Here is a 24,130-nt window from a genome sequence, read left to right as displayed (position 1 = left end):
ACCGTGCCTGTCATTGCCAGGTAATTCAGCACAACAGCCAGTGAGTGGCAGTGCTGTCTGTCTTGTGTTGAGACTGGACATTTGTGTTTCAATTATTTTGGACCTGGTCCACGATGCCCCACACCCTCAATGTGGCCAGATCATCTCCTCCTGATTCTACAGCTTTTCCTTTCTCTTTCTTCCTCCCCCAACTCATCTGAAACATCAAAATATTTATAGAATTTTATGAATATGGGCATAATGCAGTCTGCAGTCTCCCAAGTATGAGTGACCAAAATGCCTCAATTCCTTCCTATATCACTTCCTGTGGGAAATTTTCTTTTAACGTATGTGTTTTTTGGTAGTATAGAATTTTCTAAGAACATATTCCTTGCCCATATCCCTTGCTTGTCCGTGGCTTGGCGAGTCAGCAATCTACAAGCGGAATCACTCACGAGGACTGAAATATTCCAAGTATATATGGCCACCACATCCTCTCATCTCCCCACAGTGAAGCAACAAGGATTGACAAATCATAGCCAGAAATGGCCCCATTCATTCACAAAGAGAAATCAATGTCACAGTAAATGCAAATAGTCCAACTTCCCATAACAAGCACCTTCTCTCCCTGCAGACAGAGCTACATCGGAAGCCAAGTCAGCATCAAACTGTTGCTTGGGAAAGGTGGGCTCAGAACAAACGAAGCTGGATATATGATTGCAGTGTTTAAAGGTACCTGAATGGGACAGGCTGACATGTCTGTCTTGCCAATGGGACCATAGCACTATACACAGAGGCACTGGCTAAGGCTCTAGAGACCCCATGTAGTGCAGAACAGGCCCTAGCAACATTTGTCTCTGGGATTCCTTCCTCATTTTCATCACTGACAAGTGTCCCCTACTACTGATGCCTTCTTTTAGATATATTTGATCAGGTCAGGTTGAGTCTGAGGCTGAATCGCTTTATTTTAAGGTTCTACTCTCAAGGGACAATCTTCCTACCTCTTCTTCCAAATTCTTGGGGAGAGCCCACCACAGCTTACATACTACAGCATATTATTAGGAGCAGAAGGCTCTTGATTATGGTATTCTGAGCAGATGCTCACACATTTCCTTTGCACTACAAGAAATTTTTCAAGCAGGGACAATACATTTCTGAGGTTCAGATAACTTGTAGTGAACGATACATGAGAACTCTGTGTGTAAACTCCATACGTGGCTTGAAGAAAGTCTGGGAGGCTTCTGGGACAGAATCCATTGAAAAGTGTAATTGTCATTTCTCAGAAAACTCAGGGGAAATTTCTAAAATCATCACAGCCTAACCCTGATTTTGAAATCGCCTTTGCAAAGATTATAACAGTGAGACAAATATGGCATGGTTGACTCCATCTTGCCTCTAGCCTCACAGGCTCTCTCCCAAGTAGCTGGGATTACAGGTGAGTGCCACCATGCCTGGCTAATTTTTGGGGTTTCACCATGTTGCCCAGGCTGGTCTCGAACTCCTGGCCTCAAGTGATCCGCCTGCCTCGGCCTCCCAAAGTGCTGGGATTATAGGTTTGTGCCACCGTGCCCAGCCCATGTATAACTCTTTTAGTGGATATATGTTTTCATGTTCCTTAAGTAAGTGCCTAAGGCAATTGCAGGTTTATAGGACAGGTGATGTTTAGTTTTATTGCAGTAACATTGCAAATGTTGTCTTTAACACATGAAAACATGTACATCACATCTTTGCACAAGGTTAGGTGAGGATGGACAAGACACACAAAGGTATTTACACTTACATGCACACACTCTCTAAAGAGGACATGTCATTAGCATGATTAATTATTGGCCACTATCCAGTTCTGTATGTTAGTAACTCTCCATGGAGAAATGGAGATCTTGGATAATGGATAGTTTTGTTTTTAGGAAGTCTGACTTCAGAGGGAATGAAATTGAAGGCCTCAAGTGATTCGCTAACCGGGGAGAGAAATCAAGGAGTAGGTATGGCCAGCAGGCTGCTAGCTGCTTCCTCCACTGCCACCAATGAAGGACTGAAGAGGTGGTCCAATACTGCCTTGTGGTAAGCCCTCACAGCACCACCCACACAGTCAGTCCTACTCGTGTCTGGAAACATTTTGACAGCTTTCAGGGATCTTAGAGACCATCAGAGTGTAGCTTGCTGAAAATATAAGCCCTGGAATCACATCGGCTGGATTCAAATCCCAGGTCTAACCCTAATTGCTATGTGACCTTGGGTCTAAGCCTCAGTTTTCTCATGTGTACAATGGAGATAATAGTACCTTCTGCACAGAGCTGTCAGGAAACTTAAATGAGATCTTGCACCTCAAGTGCTTAACACAGGGCCCAAAACAATGGATGCTCCAAGTACACCCTCTATTGTTATCATGTCTACATCCTCGTTTTAGAGAAACAGTGGACCAAGAAAGCAGAGTGTCCCGCCAGTGCTAAACAGCTAGGAAAGAGCAGAGTGAGAGTTAACTTAGGTCTGTTGACTCCAAATCCATGCCCCTTCTGCCTCAGCATGCTGCCTTCTTCAATGAGGCTAGGGGCTCAAAAAGGCAACTTTCCCCAACCTATCTGGGCCCAATGCAGTCTGTGCAGAAAACCTAGAAGACATTTGTGGCTGAATGCTGGTCATTCCTAGAGAATGAGGGGGGTGGAATCATGGAATTACAGTTCAGGCTAGGCTCCACTACTTAATTTCTCACTCTCTTTGTTACCTGTACTATATTATCACCGAAATTTTTATTCTGAACCTTTAAGAGTAAGTTGCACTTGTGAGCATTCAAGCTCACTCTTTTAATGTCTCTGAGCCTACTTCCTCTTCTGTGATGTGGGAATAATAATGCATCGTGAGAATGCCTGGCATATTGGAGCACTCTACAAGTGAGATCCTTGTTGCCTTTGGGGCTCTAACTCCTGTACCGGAACAGGGATCATTGTCCAAGAGGAGCTATCACCTCCCAGGTCCCAGAGAACACAGAGAAAAAAAAGTGCAACCTGGCTTCCAGAAAATTGGGAGATTTTATCGCTCTTGGGAAACCAATAGGCAACACTGGAACAAGCAATCTCAGGGCCAGCTCAGAGATTTACTGTTTAGTCCCAGACCAGTATCACAAAGCTTTCCCAATCTCCTCCTAGTTCTTCTGGTCTTTCCTCACATCACAACAATGTGCATCATATACTAAGCAGTGCAGAAAAAAATACAGACAAAGGATTAAAAAACAATTGCATCATCTAGAAATAACCATCATTAAGTAAAAATCACTTTACACATACTCCATGAGAGAAAGATGGGTAGAATGAGCAGACAGGTAAACAGAAATACTTACATAAAATAATACAACACCTGCTATTTTAATCACAAAATACTAATGTTGCCTTTACGAAAATTTAACAGAAGGAAAAAACTCCAAGTGAAAATGAACTTATGCTGGACTTTGAATGTTTCTTCGGCATAAGAAAAATGATTTCTGAACACACTCCTTGAAGGTTAAGAGACCATAAAAATTTAAGAAATTCAAGCTATTTTTAAGGCCAGGCATGGTGGCTCATGCCTGTAATCCCAGCACTTCAGGAGGCCGAGGCGGGTGGATCACAAGCTCAAGAGATTGAGACAATTCTAGCCAACTTGGTGAAACGCTGTCTCTAATAAAAATACAAAAATTAGCTGAGCATAGTGGTGTGTGCCTGTAATCCCAGCTACTCGGGAGGCTGAGGCAGGAGAATCGCTTAAACCCGGGAGGCAGAGGTTGCAGTGAGCTGAGATTGCGCCACTGCACTACAGCCTGGTGACAGAGCGAGACTCCGTCTCAAAAAAAAAAGAAAAAAGAAAGAAAAAGAAAAGAAAAAAAAGAAATTCAAGCTTTTTTTTAAATCATGTTTCCGTTTTAGAGAGTATAAATTGACAAGCAATGAAAAGTGAGGTCTGCAACCTCCCCTTCATTTCTTTATGTATTAGTTAGCTTTTGGGTTCGTTTCATTGAGTTTATGATGTTACTATTCTGTAATTCAAACACTCAGGAGGAATTTTCTTCTGTAACTTGGACTATGCTTTCTTCTAGACTGGGCTCCTTGCCTTTTGGACACTTTTTGGTTTTGCTCTTGCTTATTATACAGTTGTGCTATTTCTTTTCACTCTGTTTGAGCAGTCTTTCCATTTTGCTGTGATATCATAATAACGATATTACCTGACACAACTATATGGCACTTACTATGTGCCAGGTGCTGTTCTAAGAGCTTTCCATATATTAACTCATTTAATCCTCACAAGAATCCTGAGGTATTATCACTATTCCCATTTTACAGATTAGAAAGTTTCAGCACAAAGAAATTAAGTAACTTGTTCAAGTAACTTAATCTTTTTTTTTTTGACACAGGGTCTCACTCTGTCGCCCAGGCTGGAGTGCACTGGCGCTATCTCGGCCCACTGCAAGCTGCGCCTCCCGGGTGCACACCATTCTCCTGCCTCAGCCTCCTGAGTGGCTGGGACTACAGGCGCCCGCAACCACACCTGGCTAATTTTTTGTATTTTTGGTAGAGACGGGGTTTCACCATATTGGCCAGGCTGGTCTCAATATCCCGACCTCGTGATCCACCCGCCTTGGCCTCCCAAAGTGCTGGGATTACAGGCGTGAGCCACCACGCCCAGCCGTAACTTAATCTCTTAATGATGAAGTGTATATGTCTCACAGAGTCTCCTTTCTCTAATGCCTCCTAAGTAGCAGATAAGAAACTAGGGATTCTGGCTCCAGCATCCATTTTCTTGGCCGCTTTACTTTCCACTATACCTGAGGTCAATTTGCGCTCTCAACTGAGCTATAGTTTGAGGGAGCTTCTACGTATTTCTATATACCTGGCCTGAAGGTATGGTGAGTGGAGAGGGACGATTCAGCTTAGAAGGTGTGCCAACTTGGAGGTTTAACACACAGTACTAGGATTTACTCCACCTACTTGGAGCTACATTCTGTCTCCTTAGCTATAGATGCATCCTCTAGCTTAGCCCGTATCCCTCACATCCACTGAAGAGTTCATCTCCATCTGCCTCAACCATTTCTCTCCAGGAACCCTTTCCACTTCTCCACAGTCAGAAAAGGGAAAAGCTACCAACCCTTTGGTTTAATTTCCTCCTGACTGAGCGTATAAAACTCTCAAGATTTGGGTGACTCACAATTATGACTTCTTGCAGATGGGTTTAGAAACCTTTCTGTGTCATGCACTTCCTCTCAATTCTAGAATCTTCCATGTCATTCCTTATTCATTTGTTGAAGTTTGTGGCACTGCAATGTGCCCCATTCCTTGTTTGATTGCTGGGGTTAAATATTTTACTAATTTGTATGAACTTGGTTGGGGGGTCGGGGATTGCTCATTTATTAAATTAGGCATTAGAGACACTGTGAGATGTATCTACTTCACCATCCTGATCCAGATATGCATACAGCATACCATCCATTGTTCTTGAAGATTCCAAGTTAGCTAGATTTTGTAGATCTGATCAGGGAAACTAGATTCCTACAGGAAAGGAAGGAGAAAGAAACACAAAACTTTAAACAGTATAAAAAATACAAGATGGTACAGAGAACATTCTGAGCTAATTAGGGGAAAAAAAGAAAAATGCTTTAAGTGTTAAGATGTCCAGAGATATGAAGCCTTGAATGAGGAATGTCAGATCCCTGGTTCAGATACAACGAAGAAATCAGGAACACGTTTTAAATTTCCTAGGTCAAGCGCAGTGGCTCATGTCTGTAATCCCAACACTTTGGGAGGCCAAGGCAGATGGATCACTTGAGGTCAGGAGTTTGAGACCAGCCTGGCCAACATGGTGAAACCCTGTCTCTACCAAAAATATAAAACATTAGCCGGGTGTGGTGGCATGCGCCTGTAATCCCAGGTACTCGGGAGGCTGAGGCAGGAGAATCACTTGAACCCAGGAGACGGAGGTTGCAGTGAGCTGAGATCGTACCACTGCACTCCAGCCTGGGTGACAGAGCAAGACTCCATCTCAAAATAAATAAATAAATAAATAAATAAATAGTACAGTTTTCTATTTTTTAGCATAATTTTCCCTGATTCTTTTTGAATATTAGTCCTTCATACTGTTAATATCAGATTTCAATAGCTTGCTTTTCCCCATCTCCAATCATGATCTATACCACCAGGAAATTCCACTTCAGTGCTCCCAGCCAGATATACTGGGAATGCCTGGTCTCTTTCTGATCCATTAGCCCGTAACTGATAGACACTGAGGCAGGAGGAGGGCACAGGAGTTGGTGACCACAAAGGAAGCCCTGCTTCTCCACAGGGGCTTATCCAAAAGGTAGAAAAGTGAGGTGTCCCCTGGAAGGCACAGGTGCCTCATTTGAGTCATCTCACCAACAGAGCTGAGTGCAGCTAAGAACCATGTATAAGATTTTTTCAAAATTTAATGTCATGTGGAACTGGGAGAAAATATTTACATAATACATAGCTGGTAAATGCAAATTAAAACCACAATGAGATACCACTACACACCTACTATAATGGCTAAAATTTTTAATACCAACTGCTGACATGATGCAAAACGACTGAAATTCTTAAACACTAATGGTATAAGTACAAAATGGTACAGCCACTTTGGAAAACAGTTGGCATTTTCTTTAATAATTAAACATACACTTACAATAAGATCCAGCAATCCCACTCCTATATACCCCAGACAACAAAAAGTGATGTTCACACAAAAACCTATATGCAAATGTTACAGTAGCATTATTCACAATCACTAAAAACTGGAAGTAACTCAAATGCCCTTCAATTGGCAGATAAGCAGATTGTGGTACTTACATCCCATACAACAAAACACTATTCAACAATAAAAAGGAACACACTACTGATAACATGCAACATGGATAAACCTTAAATGCCTTATGCTAAATTGAAGCCAGACTCAAAAAGCTACATACTGTGCGATTTGATTTATATGACATTCTGGAAGTGGCAAAATCACCGGGACAATAGATTACTGGTTTCCAGGGACATTATTGGTAGGATGGGTTGACTACAAAGGTGTGGCATGAGGGAATTTTATGGTGATGTAACTGTTCTATACCTTGTGATGGTGATTTTAGTTATTTATTAAAGTTCAGGGCTGTACACTAAAACAGGTAAATTTTGCTGAAAAAAATAAAGTTCACAAAAGAAAAATATGTCCTGTGGAAAAAACTTTAAAATAACTCACTTAATTGGTAAGAGAAAGCTCAGGAAGGGTAAGTGATTAACACATCATGGGAGGTAATGAGTAGCAGGATGAGAACTGGTGTCTCCTGGCCCCCGTCCAGGATCCTTTCCACTACAGCAGTATTTCTGATTTTTTTTTTACCTTGACTTTCAGTAAGAAGTATATTAGTTTTCTATTGCTGCCATAATAACTTACCACAAATTCAGCAGCTTAGACACTTATTTACCTCAGAGTTCTGCAGGCCAGAGGTCCAGTATGGCATAACTAGATTCTCTGCTCAAGGTTTCACAAGGCCAAAGCAAATGTGTCAGAATGTGTCAGCTAGCCCGGCTGTTATGAGGAGGCTTGAGGGGAAAATCCACATTCAGCTGGACAGACTACTGGCAGAATTCCGTTCCAGGCGGTTGTGGGACTGAGGCTGCCTGTTTCCTCACTGTTGATCATCACTCTCAGTGTCTAAACCTGCCCACATTTCCTGCCTTATGCCCCCCTCCATCTTCAAAGCCAGCAACAGGCCTTGTCCTTTTCATGCCTTAAATCTGACAGCCCCTTCTGCCCTCAGCTGGGGCAAAGCTGTTTTTAAGAGCTCATGTAATTACTCTGGGCCTGCACAAACAATCCAGGACAATTTACTTGAAGGTCAACTGATTATTAACATGACTTATACCTGCAAAATCTCTTCTGCCATGTAACGTAACATATTCAGGGGGGCATAATACCAGCGGGTGAAGGTGATGGGGGTCTCCCTTCTGTCTGCCTACCATATACATTTTACACAATGACCTAACATACACACATGTAAATGAAACAACAATTAGAACACTTACCTTTACTAAATTCAACACTGTTATTTCAAATTGCTAGTGGCAACACACTTTGATTTCACATCCCGCTAATAAGCTGCAAACTGTAATCTGAGTTTATCTTGAAAATGAACCACAATGTCCTTTTAAATTCCCATTGGCAATGATAATAAGAGGCCTACAGAAGAGCCTCTGGGGTCTGTTAAGTGCTCAAAATCATAGGCAACATTATAGAACTAATTACAAGAAAAACAAGATAATCCCGTTAGGGAGATCCTACAGAATACCCAGCCAGCGCTATTCAGGCTGTCAAGGTCATGAAAAATGAGGAAAGACTAAGAAACTGCCATAGACCAGTGAAGACTGGGACAACATGACAAGTAAGTATGATACAGTAACATGGACTGGATCTGGGAATAGAAAAGGGATATTAATGAAAAAAATGGTGAAATCCAAAGACTGTAGTTAACAGTAACCTATAAATGTCAGTTTCTCAGTTGTGACAAATGTACTTGGTAATGTTAAGACGTTAACAATGGGGAAACTAGGTAAGGGGCATATGAGACTTCTCTCTACTACCTTTGCAACTTTTCTGCAAATCTAGTATTACTCCAAAATAAAGCTTATTTTTTAAATGTTACAGTACTGAACATCTGTGCATCATTCTAGGGAGCAAATCCCATGGACTATTTTAAAAATGGTCCATGACCCAATAATACTTAAGAACCACTGTCCAAGGCTTTCTGCTGCTTTCCTTAACTGCTACTTTCTAGGTACTCTGCCTCATTCCAGTTATGTCGCCCACACCTGTCCTCCAAACCAAAATTTAGCCAGGGACTGCAGGATGTAGGGAATGAGGAGTGATTATTTAATGAGTATGAAGTTTCAGCTTGGGAAGATTTTTAAAGTTCTGGAGATGGATGATGGTGTTAGTTGCACAACAATGTGAATGTACTTAATGCCACTGAACTACATGCTTAAAAATTGTTACAAAAGTAAATTTTACTTTATGTACAATTTACCACAGTTTTTTTAAATGAGGTACTAGTACATGCTATATAGCATGGATAATCCTTAAAAACATTAACAAAGTGAAAAAACCCAGACAGAATAGACCACATTGTTACATGATTCCATTTCTATGAAAATGTTCTAAAATCGACTGTGGTGATTGGTGTACATATTTGTGAATATACTAAATACCACTAAATTGTACACTTTAAATTGGTGAAATACAGAGTATGTGGATATGTCAATAAATAAAACTTTAAAAAAATTTAACTGGCTTTCAACCTAGGACCATATTTATTTGAACTCCTGAGGGCAAGTGGTGTTCCATAAATTCTGGAACCACTTTCTGGTGATATGCAGGAAAAATAAAAGAACAAAATTAATGAAAGGACTGCAGGTTAGAATGGCTGGCAGGGAAGATCAGGAAGGTCTGTGAACAGGTATGGTGACTCTCCAGTCACAAGGTAGGAACAAAGGCGAGATTATAAAACACACTAGACTGAAGTTGGTCAAAAACCTTTATTCTGGTCCTCATCATTCAGGAAGCCACTTATGCAGAACACTTTCTTCATCTCTGCTCTAAGCAGCAGCAGCTGCATCCAGGCTTGATATGGAAGACAGACAGAAGTAGTGGAAGACCTTGCAGAGAAGAGCTAATTGATGAGATCTCTGCTTATCCCGGCATAGGTGAAGGCAGAACAGGAAGAGTGTGTGTAAGTGCAAAGACTCCGTTCTTCAAAGCTGAGGCCTGTGGAGAGGGGTGAACTGAAGGCTTCAGATGAAGGCTCACAAAACTGTCCCGCTCAGCAATCAATCTAAAGTACCTAAACATACAAAGAGCAATGAGTATACTGGGGACCTCAGGAGCTGGACTAGTGTAACAAGCTGGGCAAAGTTAATGCAGAAGAGGCTCCGGTATTGGCAGCGGTTCTGTAAGACCAAAATACTAATTTTGAGGATGATCTATCCAAAATATCCCCAGGGAAAAACATGTCATTACAGATGGTGGGCAGTTAGGAATTAAGCATACTAGTCTGAAGAGTTAGAAGTGGGAAAAGAGCTAAGAAGTCGTTGTGTTAGTTAATGAACACTGATGAAGACCATATAAGGAAGGAATAATATAAAATAAATGAGGTAAACTCTCTAATTAAAGAGTTTATATTCTTTTTAGAAAGTTTCAGTTCCAGATGGGGGTCTGGGCCCACAAGTATGTATGCCCTCCCATCCAAGATTCCATTCAAAAGGTAAAAAAGTTTAAAAAGTATAAATCTACAACAAATAGGGGCCCACTGGCAGTTAATGGATTTCAACAAAAAACTGAGTAATAGAAACCTGATCAAAGTATGCTTATAAATAGAGCAGAGGAAAAAGGAGCCTAGAATGAACACAGAGGGGGCTGCAGCAGAAGAGGAGGCCCATATGCCTAAAAGAACCATGAGGAAGCTCCAGGCTCAGGTCACCAGGAATGGTGATGTCAGATGAAAATGGGTTAATGACCAGAGGGTCTGTATGACAAACAGTTGCCCCTATCTCCCCACAACCCTCCCCACAGGCAGCACAACCAGAAGACAGGCATTTAAACCGAACTTGGAAAAAAAAAAAAAGATCACAGGGCTCTCTTTTAAAGAACCAAATGAACTATATGGAGAAAACTAGAACAGCCTCTAAAACTGCCAGCTTCCCACAGTAAAGCCTTCTGCATTCATACCCTCGGGGTCACCCAGGATAACATCTGGTCCCACCCCTGTTCACCCTAAAGCAAAGCTGCCAGGCAACAACCACCCCCTCATCCCATACACACACACACAGTTACCAAACAGCCTTATTCCCTTATTCTTAAATAGAATGAAAATCACCAGGTATCTGAAGAAAGTCTACATAGTTGAAAGGAGACCAAAACTTTTTTTAATGACCTAGATAATACAGGGAAAATAAAAACATAAGAAAAACAAAGCAAAAACACTTCTAATTTAAAAAAAAAAAAAAAAATTAGAGGTGCTTTTCATAACGGCAAGTTCCTGTTGACATCAACTGAGAAAGCTAAATAAAATACATAAGAAAAGAAAATCTTCAGGAATTGAAGAGACATCAAGAAAAAGCAAATGTGAAATCCAGAGACGGTAAGAACACAAAATAAACCCAGCCTCCAATGCTACTTCTGCTCTCATAACATCTGCCAATCTGAAAAAGCTAAGAAACTGGGCGGTGATTTGGGTAGGCTGAAGGAACCAAGAGTCAAATCCCTGAGTCTACCCAAGTAAGGAAGTCTGACACCCATCTTTTTTAAGCTAGAGCCCAAAAGGCTGCCCCCTCAGAGTAAGGACGAACTGGAATTTAATCAGTGCCCCTTCACAGGCCTGCAGCCTGAGTTCATATCAGTATGATAGTCCAGAAACCTTCAAGTCTTAGATCTGGATTCAGAAGTCCTGCACTGATAATGGCTGTAGGTGGCTTTAGGAGCAAATGGAAATCTTCTTTGGAGAAAGTATCACCATACGGCCTCAAATTATCTAACAAATACTTTTTAAAGACAATAACCATTATCCAAAAATAGGCATATAGGGGGATAAAAGGCCATGTGACAGTACCAACAGAAACAACAGACAAAAAGACAGTCTCAAGAGAGTATGGATGTTAGAGTCGGCAGACTACCAACAAAAAACTCAAAAGGCTTTGAATATTAGATCATATATTGGATGGAACATTGACTATAAAACAACTGTGTTTACTATGTTTACAGAACTAAAAGACAAGCTTCAAAATACCTGCAGAAAATAAGAACAACAAAAAGTACTCACAAAAATGGCTTAATACTTTGTTAGACTAAAAAAAAGACAACAGATTTGGAAAGGAACCAAACAGAACTCATAGTACTGAAAAATACAAAAACTGAAACTAAAAAAAAAAAAAAACACACAAAATAGTTTAAAGGAAATGAGACAAATGGAGAGAATAAACTGGAAGATCAGAAAAAATTACACAGACAGAATGCATACTAGAGAGGCAAAATTATGATTGAGTTTTTACATATATTTAATAGGAATCCCAGAGAGGGACAGAGGAAAGAACAAAGCAGAGCCAATAGCTGAAGAGACACTGGCTGAGAATTTTCCAGGACAGATGAAAGACATTAATCCATAGATTCAAGAAGCTCAAATAAACTACATAAAAAGAAATCCACACCTCTACACATCAGAGTGAAACCACAGAAAATCAAAGTGAAAATCTTAAAAGCAGACAAAAAACAAAAAAGATAAACTAGCTTCAAAAGAATTACAAACAGGTGATTTCTCTATAGAAAACATAGAAGCCAAAAAAAAAAAAAAAAACAGTAAAATGATAGCTTCAATGTGCTAAAAGAACTTTCCACCTAGAATTTATATTCAACAAATTATCCTCCAACAATGAAATTCAAGGCATTTTCATAAGAAAAAAATTAGGGAGTCAGTTACCAGACCATACTAAATGAAGTTCTAAATGATTTATTTCAGGAAGAAAGAAAATGATCACAAATGGAGGATCAGAAATACAGAAAGGAGGCCAAGCACAGTGGCTCACGCCTGTAATCCCAGCACTTTGGGAGGCCAAGGCAGGCAGATGACTTGAGGTCAGGAGTTCGAGACTAGCCTGGTCAACATGGTGAAACCCCATCTCTACTAAAAATACAAAAAAAACTAGCCAGGCATGGTGGTGCATGCCTGTAATTCCAGCTACTCGGGAGGCTGAGACATGAGAATCACTTGAACCCAGGAGGCAGAGGTTGCAGTGAGCTGAGATCGCACCACTGCACTCCAGCCTGGGCAACAAAATGAAACTGTCTCAAAAATAATAATAATAATAATAATACAGAAAGGAAAGAAAAGCAAAGATAGTATGTGAATAAATCCATATATCATTGACTGCATAATACAGGAATAAAAATGCCTTATGTAGATTGACAAAGACAAAACAAAAATACATGACAATAACAGCACATAAATTAGGAGACGAGGAATTTGAAAATTGAGTTCATGGATCCTAAGATCTCAATTTGTTGAGAATGGGGGAAAGGTACTAAATAGGCTTTGATAAATTAAGGACTTACATAGTAACTGATAATCACTAAAAGAATAGAAATAGAGTATATAACTTCCAAGCTGATAGAGGAAAAAAAATCAAATAATAATCCAAAAGAAGGCCAAAAATTGAGAGGAAAAAAAAAAACCATAAAACAAGCAAATAGAAAGCAGGACAAAATAAGACAATAGAATTCAAACTCATACATATGATCAATTAAACATAAATGAATGACGTGCTCCAGTTATAGACACAGACTGTCTGAATTTAGGAAAATAATCCAGTTAAATTCTGTTCACAAATATATATAAAGATAAAAATTAAAAGATTTACAAAAATCCGTACCATGCAAATACTAACTAAAGAAAGCTGATAAGCTTTAATAATATTAAACAAAATAGACTTTAGGGCACAAAGCAGTTAGAAATAACAATAGCCAATTTACAAATATAGAAGGCTCAATCACCAACAATATATAAAAACATTAAATTTGTATATATCTAATCACATGGTTTCATAATATATAATGAAAGAATAGACCCAGAAATATAAGTAGAAATAGTCCATAATCATAGCAGTAGACTTTTAACACACACCTCTTTGAAACTGGTAAAATAAGCAGACAGAAGAAATTCAGTAAGAACACAGAAAATCTAAATTATACAATAATCAAATTTGGCATTGCAACCCCTCTAATAGCATCACTGAATTCCACCAAATATTCAAAAACAAAATAATTCCAATCTTACAATAAGTTTTCCAGAGAATAGATAATATAAAAAGTGGGCCAGGCACGGTGGCTCACGCCTATAATCCCAACACTTTGGGAGGCTGAGGCGGATGGATCACCTGAGGTCAGGAGTTCAAGACCAGCCTGACCAACATGGCAAAACCCCATCTCTACTAAAAATACAAAAATTATCAGGGTGTGGTGCTGCGAGCCTGTAATCCCAGCTACTTGAGAGGCTGAGGCAGGAGAATCACTTGAACCCAGGAGGCGGAGGTTGCAATGAGCTGAGATCGTGCCACTGTACTCCACCCTGGGCAACAGAGTGAGACTCCATCCCCCACCAAAAAAAAAAAGATAAAAAGTGTATAATTGCCAATGAATTGAATGAAGCTCACACACAGTATGAAAAAAATACTAATCTCTTTTATAAACAGGGATGCAACATTCATAATCTGTTAAAAAATCTACATAAAATCTACAGTAAGCATAATTACTAGGTAAGTACTGAAAGCTTTCCCTTGGAAGTCAAAAATGCCTGCTCTTACCACTTCCATGCAACACTGTACTAGAGATTCTAGCCAGTTCAGTAGGGCAATAAAAAAATATATAAAGACGGCCAGGCGCGGTGGCTCACGCTTGTAATCCCAGCACTTTGGGAGACCGAGGCAGGCGGATCCCAAGGCAGGCGGATCCCGAGGTCAGGAGATTGAGACCACGGTGAAACCCTGTCTCTACTAAAAATACAAAAAAAAATTAGCCGGGCATGGTGGCGGGCGCCTGTAGTCCCAGCTACTCAGAGAGGCTGAGGCAGGAGAATGGCATGAACCCGGGAGGCGGAGCTTGCAGTGAGCCGAGATTGCACCACTGCACTCCAGCCTGGGCGACAGGGCAAGACTCCATCTGGGAAAAAAAAAAAAAAAAATATATATATATATATATATATATACACACATATATATATATATACACATATATATATATACACATATATATATATACACATATATATATACACATATATATATACACATATATATATACACATATATATACACATATATATATATACACATATATATACACATATATATATATATATACACATATATATATATAAAGATAAGGATTGGAAAGAACTTCACAAAATTATTATTACTGGCAGATGATATACTACTATGTAATTAAAGAAATTCAAAAATCAACAGATATGTCATTCAAATTATTAAGAACTACATCAAAACAAAATTTTTAAATAAAAAAACTAAGAATAGCAGCTAAGTAAGATGCTAGTTGCAAAATTAACATAAAATCAATTATATTTCTAAATACAGCAATATTTAGAAAATAAAATTTACTTTAGAAAGATACCATTAACAATAGCATCAAAAATCTTAAGTACTTAGAGAACAACATTTAATAAAATACATCAAGATTTCTTGAGGTAAAATAATTAAAAACTAAATATTAATAAATGTTAAAGTAGACCATATTTATAAACTGGAAGGTTCACTATTGTAAAGATATCCTTTCTTCCCCACAGTAATTTATAAATTCAATACAATCCCAATTAATATCCCTTTCTGTGGAATTTGACAGATTCCAAAATGTACATGAAAATGCAAAGATTCAAAAATAGCAAAGATACTTAGAAAAAAACAAGGTGGGAAGATCTGCTCTCTCAGATAAAGCTACCATAACTGAGACAGTATAGTACTGATGTGAGAATACCCATCAATGGAAAAGAGATACAAATAGATCAATGGAAGAGAACAGAAAGGCCAGAAACAGCCTTGATTGATAAGAAAGGTAGCACGCAAAGCAGTGAGATGATATGGACAAGCGGATATCTAAATATGAAGAAACAAATGAGACTGGACCCCCAACCCAATACACAAAAATTCAACTCCACTGTTATGAAAGACAAAACTATAAAGATTTTAGCATATACAGAATGTCTTCATGACCATACAGTAGGGAATATTTTCTAAAATGAACACAAATAGCATTAGCTATAAGGAAAAAAATTGATACATTTGACTACCTTTATCTTTTAATGCGTATCAAAAGACAACCTTTTAAGGAGTGAAAAGGCAGGAAAAGATACTTCTCATATACTAAAAAAGATTCATATCTAAAATATAACAAGCACGGCTGAGCGCAGTGGCTCACACCTGTAATCCCAGCACTTTGGAAGGCGGAGGCAGGCAGATCACTTGAGGTCAGGAGTTCAAGACCAGCCTGGCCAACACACTGAAACCCCATCTCTACCAAAAAATGCCAAAATTAGCCAGGCGTGGTGGTACACACCTGTAGTCCCAGTTACGTGAGAATCTCTTGAACCTGGGAGGGGGGGTTGCAGTGAGCAGAGATCATGCCACTGCATTCCAGCCTGGATGACAAAGCAAGACTCCATGTCAAAAAAATTAATAAATAAAAATGAAATAAAATACAGCAAGCATTTTTATAAATCATTAAGAAAAAGGACAAAAATAGCTAACAGAAAAATAGGAGACACCCCTCAAAAAAATGGTTATGCATATGAAAAGATGCCCAATGTCAACCACAATCAGGGCAACACGAATTAACACCACATGCAACTATCACTTTGTCAAAAATAAAAAACTCTGGTAATACCAAGTGTGGGTAAGAATGAGGAGCAATGGGAATTATCATGCACTGCTGGTAGGAATGTGAATTGGAATACAGGAAGTTCAGCAGTACCTGCCAAAGATGGAGATACGAATACTCTATATAGCCTAGGTTCCAGCAGTATATTTTATACACACATATACATCCACCCTAGAGAAACATGTACAAGATTGTTCATAGTAAATTGTTTATAATAGGAAAAATAAGGTTTCCCAAATACCAACATTAAAATAGTTCAATCGTGGTACTGCCATATAGCAAGGAACACGAACAAACGAGTTATGTGCAATCACACAGATGAATCTCATAAATCTGTTAACTTAAAGAAAACAGTTACGTGACAGATGTTGACCAACGAATGCATATGGTTTGGTTCCACTTGCAGAGAGTTCAACAAAACAAAACAAAACCTTAGTGTTCAGGGATGCATGCTTATATGGTAAGCTATAAAGAAATGGAAGTAATTACCAAAAAAGTTAAGAAACAGTAATGTCAGGAAAGGGGATGAGAATAGGTATGATGAAGAATGAATATATGTGGGACTTCTGGGGGCTGACAATACCCTATCTCTTGGCCAAGATGGTGGTTACACGGGTGTTCATTTTATCATTTATTGACTTTACATTTACAGCACACACTTTACATATGTTGTATTTCATAAGACTTAGAAAAAGAATATACATACACACATACAAACATATTTGCAAAAAATATCCAGATTACAGAAGAAAATTAGTAACAGTTGTTTGCAGGGAGGGGACCTGAATGAGGAATTAAGGGACAGAGAGAGGGTAGAGAAAGACTGTTTACAGTCCTAGTTTTCAACTTCTACAATCAACCAGAGATAAAGCATGGAAGATTTAATTGTGATACGATATAAATGTTATTAGCTTTGACAATGTCAAATTACTAGACAACACAAATTGATAGCTAGATGTGAACTAGAAAGGGAAAAGGGATAGGTGCACTAATAGTCACACTTTACAAACTGGGGAGTCAAGGAATACATTAAAAATTGGACACAACAACAACCAAAGACATCCTAGTATGTTATATGAACTGTAAAGGTAAAGAAACTAAAACTAGTGATACAACTACCAAAAATCAAAAAGACAGGAGGGGATTTATGGGGTTCTACAGGTTAGCCAAATCTTCATTTATCACAACAGGAAGTCAACACATACCGTCTACAGCTGACAAATCAATGGGTAAGCATATTAGTTAGAAATAAACGTAACCACCAGAAAAGCTCAAAACACAAACAAAACAGTGGGTGGACAGCAGCTGTACTTCATTATAAGCCATTAGGTAACTATTTGATTTTCAAGTATGAATATGTATTACTTATAAAAACAAAAAAATGTATTTACTTAGACCATACACATCTAAGGACATAAGAATATTCATTTTACCAAGTAAGAAAATAATATAATGCAGACTGAATCCACAGGGGCTATGATGGCTAACATTCAGATCTACCAATGTAGGACAGAGCAGAGGAGTTCAATTACAGAGATAAATGAGGATGAAAGCAGAGGATGAAAATAAACACAGCAATCATTCAATAAATGGCCATTTATTAAAAATCCAAGCTAAGCACTATGCTGTGATAGAGGCTAGAGTAGAAAACTACATAAGAACGCTCCACTTCTACTTCTAGTACCCTCCAGTTTATTTTCCGCAGGGCAGCAATGTTGGGTACTTAAAATACAAATCTGATCATATCACTCATGTCTTTGAAAAGTTGGTAATTAAAAATGAAGAGGTAAAGTAGGCTCCAAACATTTTTGACTGGAGAACTCACAGAAAGTCTGTCACAAGGAGTACCTGCCTTAGGTAGGACTAACAAAAGTTAATTTTAAGAAAAATGAGTAGGTGGAAAGAGAGGCTGAAGAAAAATCTGTAAATTAAAAGAATGCTCAAAAGTCTAGGCATGAAGCTGGCCATGGTAGTGTATCTAATAAGACATTTAAAAAATATCTATCAAAACGACCAGGGGCCTAGGTTGACATGGAGATGCAGAACAAAGGAGTAAAAAAGAGCGGAATAAATCAAGATATTTCTAAAGGTAATAAGGCTTGGAGGAGGTAATGAGAACACCCTGAGAGAATGAAATGAGGACACATGGCTTTTGCTAAGCTATTCAATCAAAATACATGTGTCGCTCAACAAGGATACATCCTGAGAAATGCATCACATCTTCAGGCGATTTCACCACTGTGTGAACACCATACAGGGTACTTACACAAAGCTAGATGGTATAGTCTACAGGGTATAACTATTACTGTCAGGTTACAAACTTCAACAGCATGTTACCGTACTGAAAACTGTAGGCAACTGTAACATGATGACAAGCGTATTTAAACATATCTAAACATAGAAAAGGTAATGTATTTCATTAGGATGTTATGACCACTACCTCACTGGGCAAAAGGAATTTTTCAGCTCCATTATAATCTGATGGGACCACCCTCATGTAAGCAGTCCATGGCTGACCAAAAAGTTATTATGCAGCACATGACTATATACGTGTAGTGAAGAGTAAGCTTATCAGATTTAAGAATTAAGTAGCAGAAATTGCTCTGAGGCAAGGTAGCTAAAATTAGGTATTTCAAATATTTTCTTTTTTAATGACAAAACTTAGTTAGTACACAAGTTAATCCATGACTCCTAAAAATAAATACAGACAAGTACAAGTCTTATTGCAGCAAAATAATCACTTCACACAGATTGTTGAAGAAAAAAGAACAAGCGGTGACCCCTTAAATGTTGACAACTGTTTCTGATCTCTAACATGATAAGAAGGGATGGCGATCAAGGTAGGAATCGAACTTCTGAATTCATCTAACTCCACTGGGATCTTTATATTCCCTATTTCTTTATGGTAAGCAATTTTCAGGTAGAAGTTTTAATTTCCCAAGGGAGAAAACTGAACCTCACTAGGTTTAGCAAGTTACTTTTTTCTATCCTAATAGCAAGTACAGAGAAAGAATTATCCCTACACAAACAAGAAGCAGGCATCCGTTTTATGAGGTTTTGAATTTCACATCAACATGCAGAAGACAGGCGGAAATGACTGCCCACTGAGAGAGAACTCACCTTCCAGAAAAGCAAATTCATCCACAGCTTCTATTGCATTATCTGAAACACAAGGCAAAGAGACACCTGACTAACTTCAGCCACGCTGACGTCAGTCAGAAAACGGCACAATCTGCAGTGAAGGGCATGAGGCTTTGGGCAAATGAGGGCATTTATAAGACGCGTCCCTTGCTGCCTTGAGATCCATATCTACTCTACGCTGGTAGATATACTCTTATATATATTAGCTGTCTCCCTAGAAGAGTAAGAAAAGTGTAGGCAAATACCATTCAATGCGGGGGTTGGGGGCCCCCTAAATTACACCTAATTTATTTATTCGCTTTGCTCTTAAAGTTATCAGAGAATAACGTGGCAATAGACGCAGGGCGCGTGAGAATACGGTATATGAAATCTTACACAGGTGAGGGTTACCAGCCAGACAAGAGTCAGAAATCAAATCCCCAGTTGCTAGGTGAAAAAGAAAAATCTTTTTCTCTTGGAATTTGGCGGAAGGTATGAAGGGATCCAGTCCGCTATGGCAACCCCAGACACCTTCACACACTGCCCCGCCACCCCAAGCAGACAGCCTCTACAGGTAGGGCTTCCTGGCACTGTGGCCAACAGAAACCTTCCTGGGGAGAGACGCTGTGGCACCTCTCAGATCAGTGACGTCTTCTCAACCTGCGCAAGGGGAAATCAGCCCAGCCCTCCCTTGTCTGTCCCCAAACACTGCAGTGCCACCCTACCCAAGTCTCTCCTCTGGAGGGTTTTCCTTTTTCCCTGCTGAGCGCAACAGTAGGCATCTTTTGCAATGGTCTCCACAAACAGTTCCTGTGAAGTAAAAAAGCAAAGTTTTAGTAATGGGTTCTAGCACACTGAGGAGGTGAGGGCTCCGGTTTGTGGGTGGGGGCAGAAAGGGAGAAGAAAGGCTCGGGGCAAGAAAATGTTCTGGAAGCTAAGATTGTCCTGGACTTCATGAAGATCCATTCCGCTACCCTCTTCCCACTATTCTCCCCCATTCACTAAAGACTCCTACAAGTTCTGTACGAGGCCCTGGAGATACAAATTAAAGTCACTCACTATCCAGGTCCTCAACAAGAGGGAGGAGTGTTAACAAAACATACAACTCGCGTAGGTCCCGGGCCCCTTTCCTCCACCTTCCGGGTCCTCGCCCACATCTCAAAACCCGGTCCACACCGCCCTAAGCCCCGCCCGCGGAAGGCCCCGAGGCCCCGCCCCGCACTCCACCTCCCCCACCCCCGCGTGCCCTCGCGCTGCAGCCGCACCGCCGCTCGTGCCAGAATGAAGATGGCTTCCTGTCCCGCTAGCGTCACGTCGGGATCCGCCTTCACCAAGGCCTTCACTCGCGCCAGAGGCAACCTCGAGAGGCGAGCCCCAGGCGCACTCGTTGGGGCCTGGGGCTGCGAGGCTGCTGCCTCCCCACCAGGTCCCTCCTCCTCTCGGGGCGTCCCGCTTCCTGCCGCCGGCGCCGCCATCCCGGCCTTGAGCGTGCTGCGCGCGGCCGCCGACTGTGCGCGCGCATGCGGCGCAGGCCCTTTCCCGCGCGGGTTGGAGGCCACACCCTGTGTAGGCGCCCGGCTCCGCCCCTACGCGGCAGGGCGCTGCCAGGAAACCCGGTGGGCGGGGGTCGGGCTGCGGCTCTTCCCGCGCTTCTAGCCGCCCGTGGGCTGTAGCGCACTTGGTTGACGCTGCCGGCGACCCGCTGGCCCCGTCGGGCCTGTGGAGCCCAGGCACCTCCCCTTGGTGCCTGTGCAGGGCTGGTGAAGGGAGAAATCTAGTCCGGGCTCGCAAGAGAGCCTCCGTCAAAACAGAGTGTTCATACTCCAAGGCTAACGAGGGCACGTGTCCGAGGGAGGCCCGGCTCTGGAGGGCTCAGCATCGTGGAAGAGAGTGCCAAGGAGGCAGCGAAATCTGGACCAAATTCAAGGATAACCAGTTATAGATGCTCTTGAAGGAGGGGTAGGGCTTTTGGCAGGCAGAAATGAAGAAATTCAGCCCAGCCAGCGGAAACAAGGAAAAGTCACGGAAGCTGGAAAATATGAAATTGTGGTGGCGAGGCATCCACGTTTGTTCAAAAAGAGGTTGCATCACAGCTTTGGTTCTCAAATTTGACCTCAAGATCACTTTACGGTCTTAAAGATTATTAAAGAGCCCAGGGAGCTTTTGTTTCTGTCAGTTATATCAATACTTACTGTATTAGAATTAAAACAAAGTTTTAAAATATTGATTTAAAATTACTAATGCGTTACAAGCTAACAAACAACATTTTTATGACAAGTAATTTTTTAAAATAAATCTAGTAAGAAAAGTCTAACGTCTGATTTCATGTGAGAACTGGATTCTCTAGCTGCTTCTGTTGCTAACGTTAGCACTTCTCAGGTGCTGAGAAAACTACTACATCTCCTTGAGAGAATGTGAATGAAAAAGACAAATAACCTCTTAGTAGTATTAAGAAAATAATTTTGGCCTCATGGACTCCTGAAAAGGGTCTCCAGAAAATTCCCACCCCCGTGAATCCCCACACCACACTTTGAGGTCTGATAGCATAGAGGAACAGTTAATATTTACAATAGGTTTAATCTAAGTCAATCATCATAATAGTGAACACCTTTGAGCATTTACTATGTGCATGATTCAAAGTGTTTTAGATTTATGTAAATCATAACTTCTGTAATTTTCACATTACCATATTGAGGTAAATATTATAACCTTATTTTTCAAACCTTATTTGAAAAAATTGAGGCGCAGAGTGGTTACTGAGTCACATACACACGGCAGAATGTGGTGAAGCCAAGATGAAGCTGAATTAAATGACATCTGAAATCACTCCATTCCAAAATTATGTAGTAAACTCTGACTGGTGTAGGAGTGGAAAGGTGTGAAACCTTTCTTTACCCATTTTAAGGATCACAGCTGACACTCCTATAACACACACAAAAAAGGCATAACAAATCTATTTAATCAAAGTTTTACATGACATGAGAGTCGAAAAATGCAGACCACAAGACCTAGAGGAAACTATTTTTACGCTTAGGTTATATGAAGAAGGGATAGCTGTGTAGAAATGTGATTAGAGGCCTGGTACAGTGGGTCACACCTGTAATCCCATCACTTTGGAAAGCCAAGGCAGGAGGACCGCCTGAGCCCAGGAGTTTGAGACCAGCTTGGGCAACAGATGGAGACCCCATTTCTACACACACACACACACACACACACACACACACACACACATACATTAATTAGCTGGGTATTGTGATCCTATAGTCCTAGCTACTTGGGAGGCTGAGGTGGGAGGGTTGCTTGAGCCCAGGAGTTCAAGGTTACAGTGAGCAGTGATTGCACCACTGCACTCCAGCCTGGGCGACAGAGAGAGACCCTGTGTCTTAAAAAGAAAAAGAAATGGGATTGGACAAAAAGGGAATGATAATGATCTAATAATAGACTGAATGGGGAAACCCAGCAAGGCCTGTCTGTTCATATTCTTCTTGGCTTCCCTATGTAGCATTCCTTCTGGTATTAGGGCAGGACCCTTCTGGAATGAGGGTCTTCAAGGGAGAAGGCAGAAAATAACCTTTCTAGGTTTTACGACTTGCTTGGAGGAAGGGGAATTCTAGTTCCTATGACCTGCCTTGGGAAAAGAATTCTGATTTCCATGACTCACTGTGAAAAGTGGTGGTGTTACAGTGGGTAGCTAGTCAGACACCAACAGGGCAGGATAGGGCCCCCACGCTCCACCAAGAATGTCAGAAGATCATCAGGTGATGGTCAGACAGTGGTTGCACCGCCACTCTAAAATAATAATTGCTCACAGCCAGCGCCAGGGAAAGGCAGTTTCCCTATAGATAGAAAAACCCTGAAACATGATCAGGAGCTTCCTGATGAGATCTCAGGAGTTGGGCGAGTGGGCTCACACATGCACACTAAGATGCAAAATGGTGGAATATAACTGGTATATGACCTTCTGGGGGCATTCCACCGAAAAAGGGAAGAACGCCTCAGGTGAGCATGCTTACAACTTCAATAAATTCACTGCACATGCTCCCCTCCCCAGCGCTAGCAGGCTATTGTGCATTTGGACAACCCACCCCAAGGGAAGAATCAGGGTAGAAGGGATGCAAGACCCCAGAAGTATGCCAACATATAAAAACCCAAGTCAAAAGGTCAAACCTTGCACTCATCCTTCAAGTCACCCACTTAGGCCTCTTCTGAGTGTACTTTCCTTCCTTTTGTTCTTGCTCTAAAGCTTTTTAATAAATTTTCACTCCTGCTTTAAAACTTGCCTCAGTCTCTTCTTTTGCCTTATGCCCCTCAGTCGACATCTTCTGAGGAGACAAGAATCAAGGTTGCTGCAATTTGCTGCCAGTAACTCTAATAACTTCTACTGCTTACAGTGGAAAACAGGACAGGAGAAGTTCAGAAAGACCTTGCTTCTGAGGCCTTTCCAATTTTCTTCAGTTTAAAGTACTCAGCATTCCAAAGTACCATACTTTGGGGTATCATGTAATGAGCCCCAACCCTGAATTAGCACAGAGACACTCTACTATAGCAGAATAAGAGTCTTGGCCCAGAATTAAAATCTGCAGAA

The 24,130-nt window shown here is 40.6% G+C and overlaps 1 protein-coding gene and 1 long non-coding RNA gene across 7 annotated transcripts in view; one reads left to right on the top strand and one right to left on the bottom strand.

The window, feature by feature from the left end:
• POLE4 (DNA polymerase epsilon 4, accessory subunit) overlaps positions 1-21,093 on the bottom strand; it is a 162,304-nt gene extending 141,211 nt beyond the window's left edge. For 3 of the 6 annotated variants that reach the window (XM_063616600.1, XM_063616598.1, XM_063616599.1), the window contains exons 1-3: positions 20,811-21,085; positions 20,271-20,355; positions 19,546-19,587 (exon numbers count right to left, since the gene is read on the bottom strand). In XM_063616600.1, the coding sequence (XP_063472670.1) occupies positions 19,546-19,587; positions 20,271-20,355; positions 20,811-21,020 (337 nt within the window). In that variant the 5' untranslated portion in view covers positions 21,021-21,085. Of the gene's footprint in view, positions 1-9,511; positions 9,836-19,545; positions 19,588-20,270; positions 20,356-20,810 lie in introns of those variants that run through there. The other 3 variants (XM_055242413.2, XM_063616601.1, XM_063616597.1) reach the window with 3 other exon arrangements.
• The window catches only part of LOC134732349 (uncharacterized), a 31,193-nt gene continuing 27,886 nt past the window's right edge, over positions 20,824-24,130 (top strand). The window contains exon 1 of the long non-coding RNA XR_010115396.1: positions 20,824-20,971. This is a non-coding gene — a long non-coding RNA (uncharacterized lncRNA). The remainder of the gene's footprint in view (positions 20,972-24,130) is intronic.

This window comes from Symphalangus syndactylus, chromosome 14, assembly GCF_028878055.3.
Source record: "Symphalangus syndactylus isolate Jambi chromosome 14, NHGRI_mSymSyn1-v2.1_pri, whole genome shotgun sequence".
NCBI lineage: Eukaryota > Metazoa > Chordata > Mammalia > Primates > Hylobatidae > Symphalangus > Symphalangus syndactylus.
The sequence above is the reverse complement of the archived record's forward strand: the minus strand, read 5'-3'. Positions and strand labels throughout refer to the sequence as shown.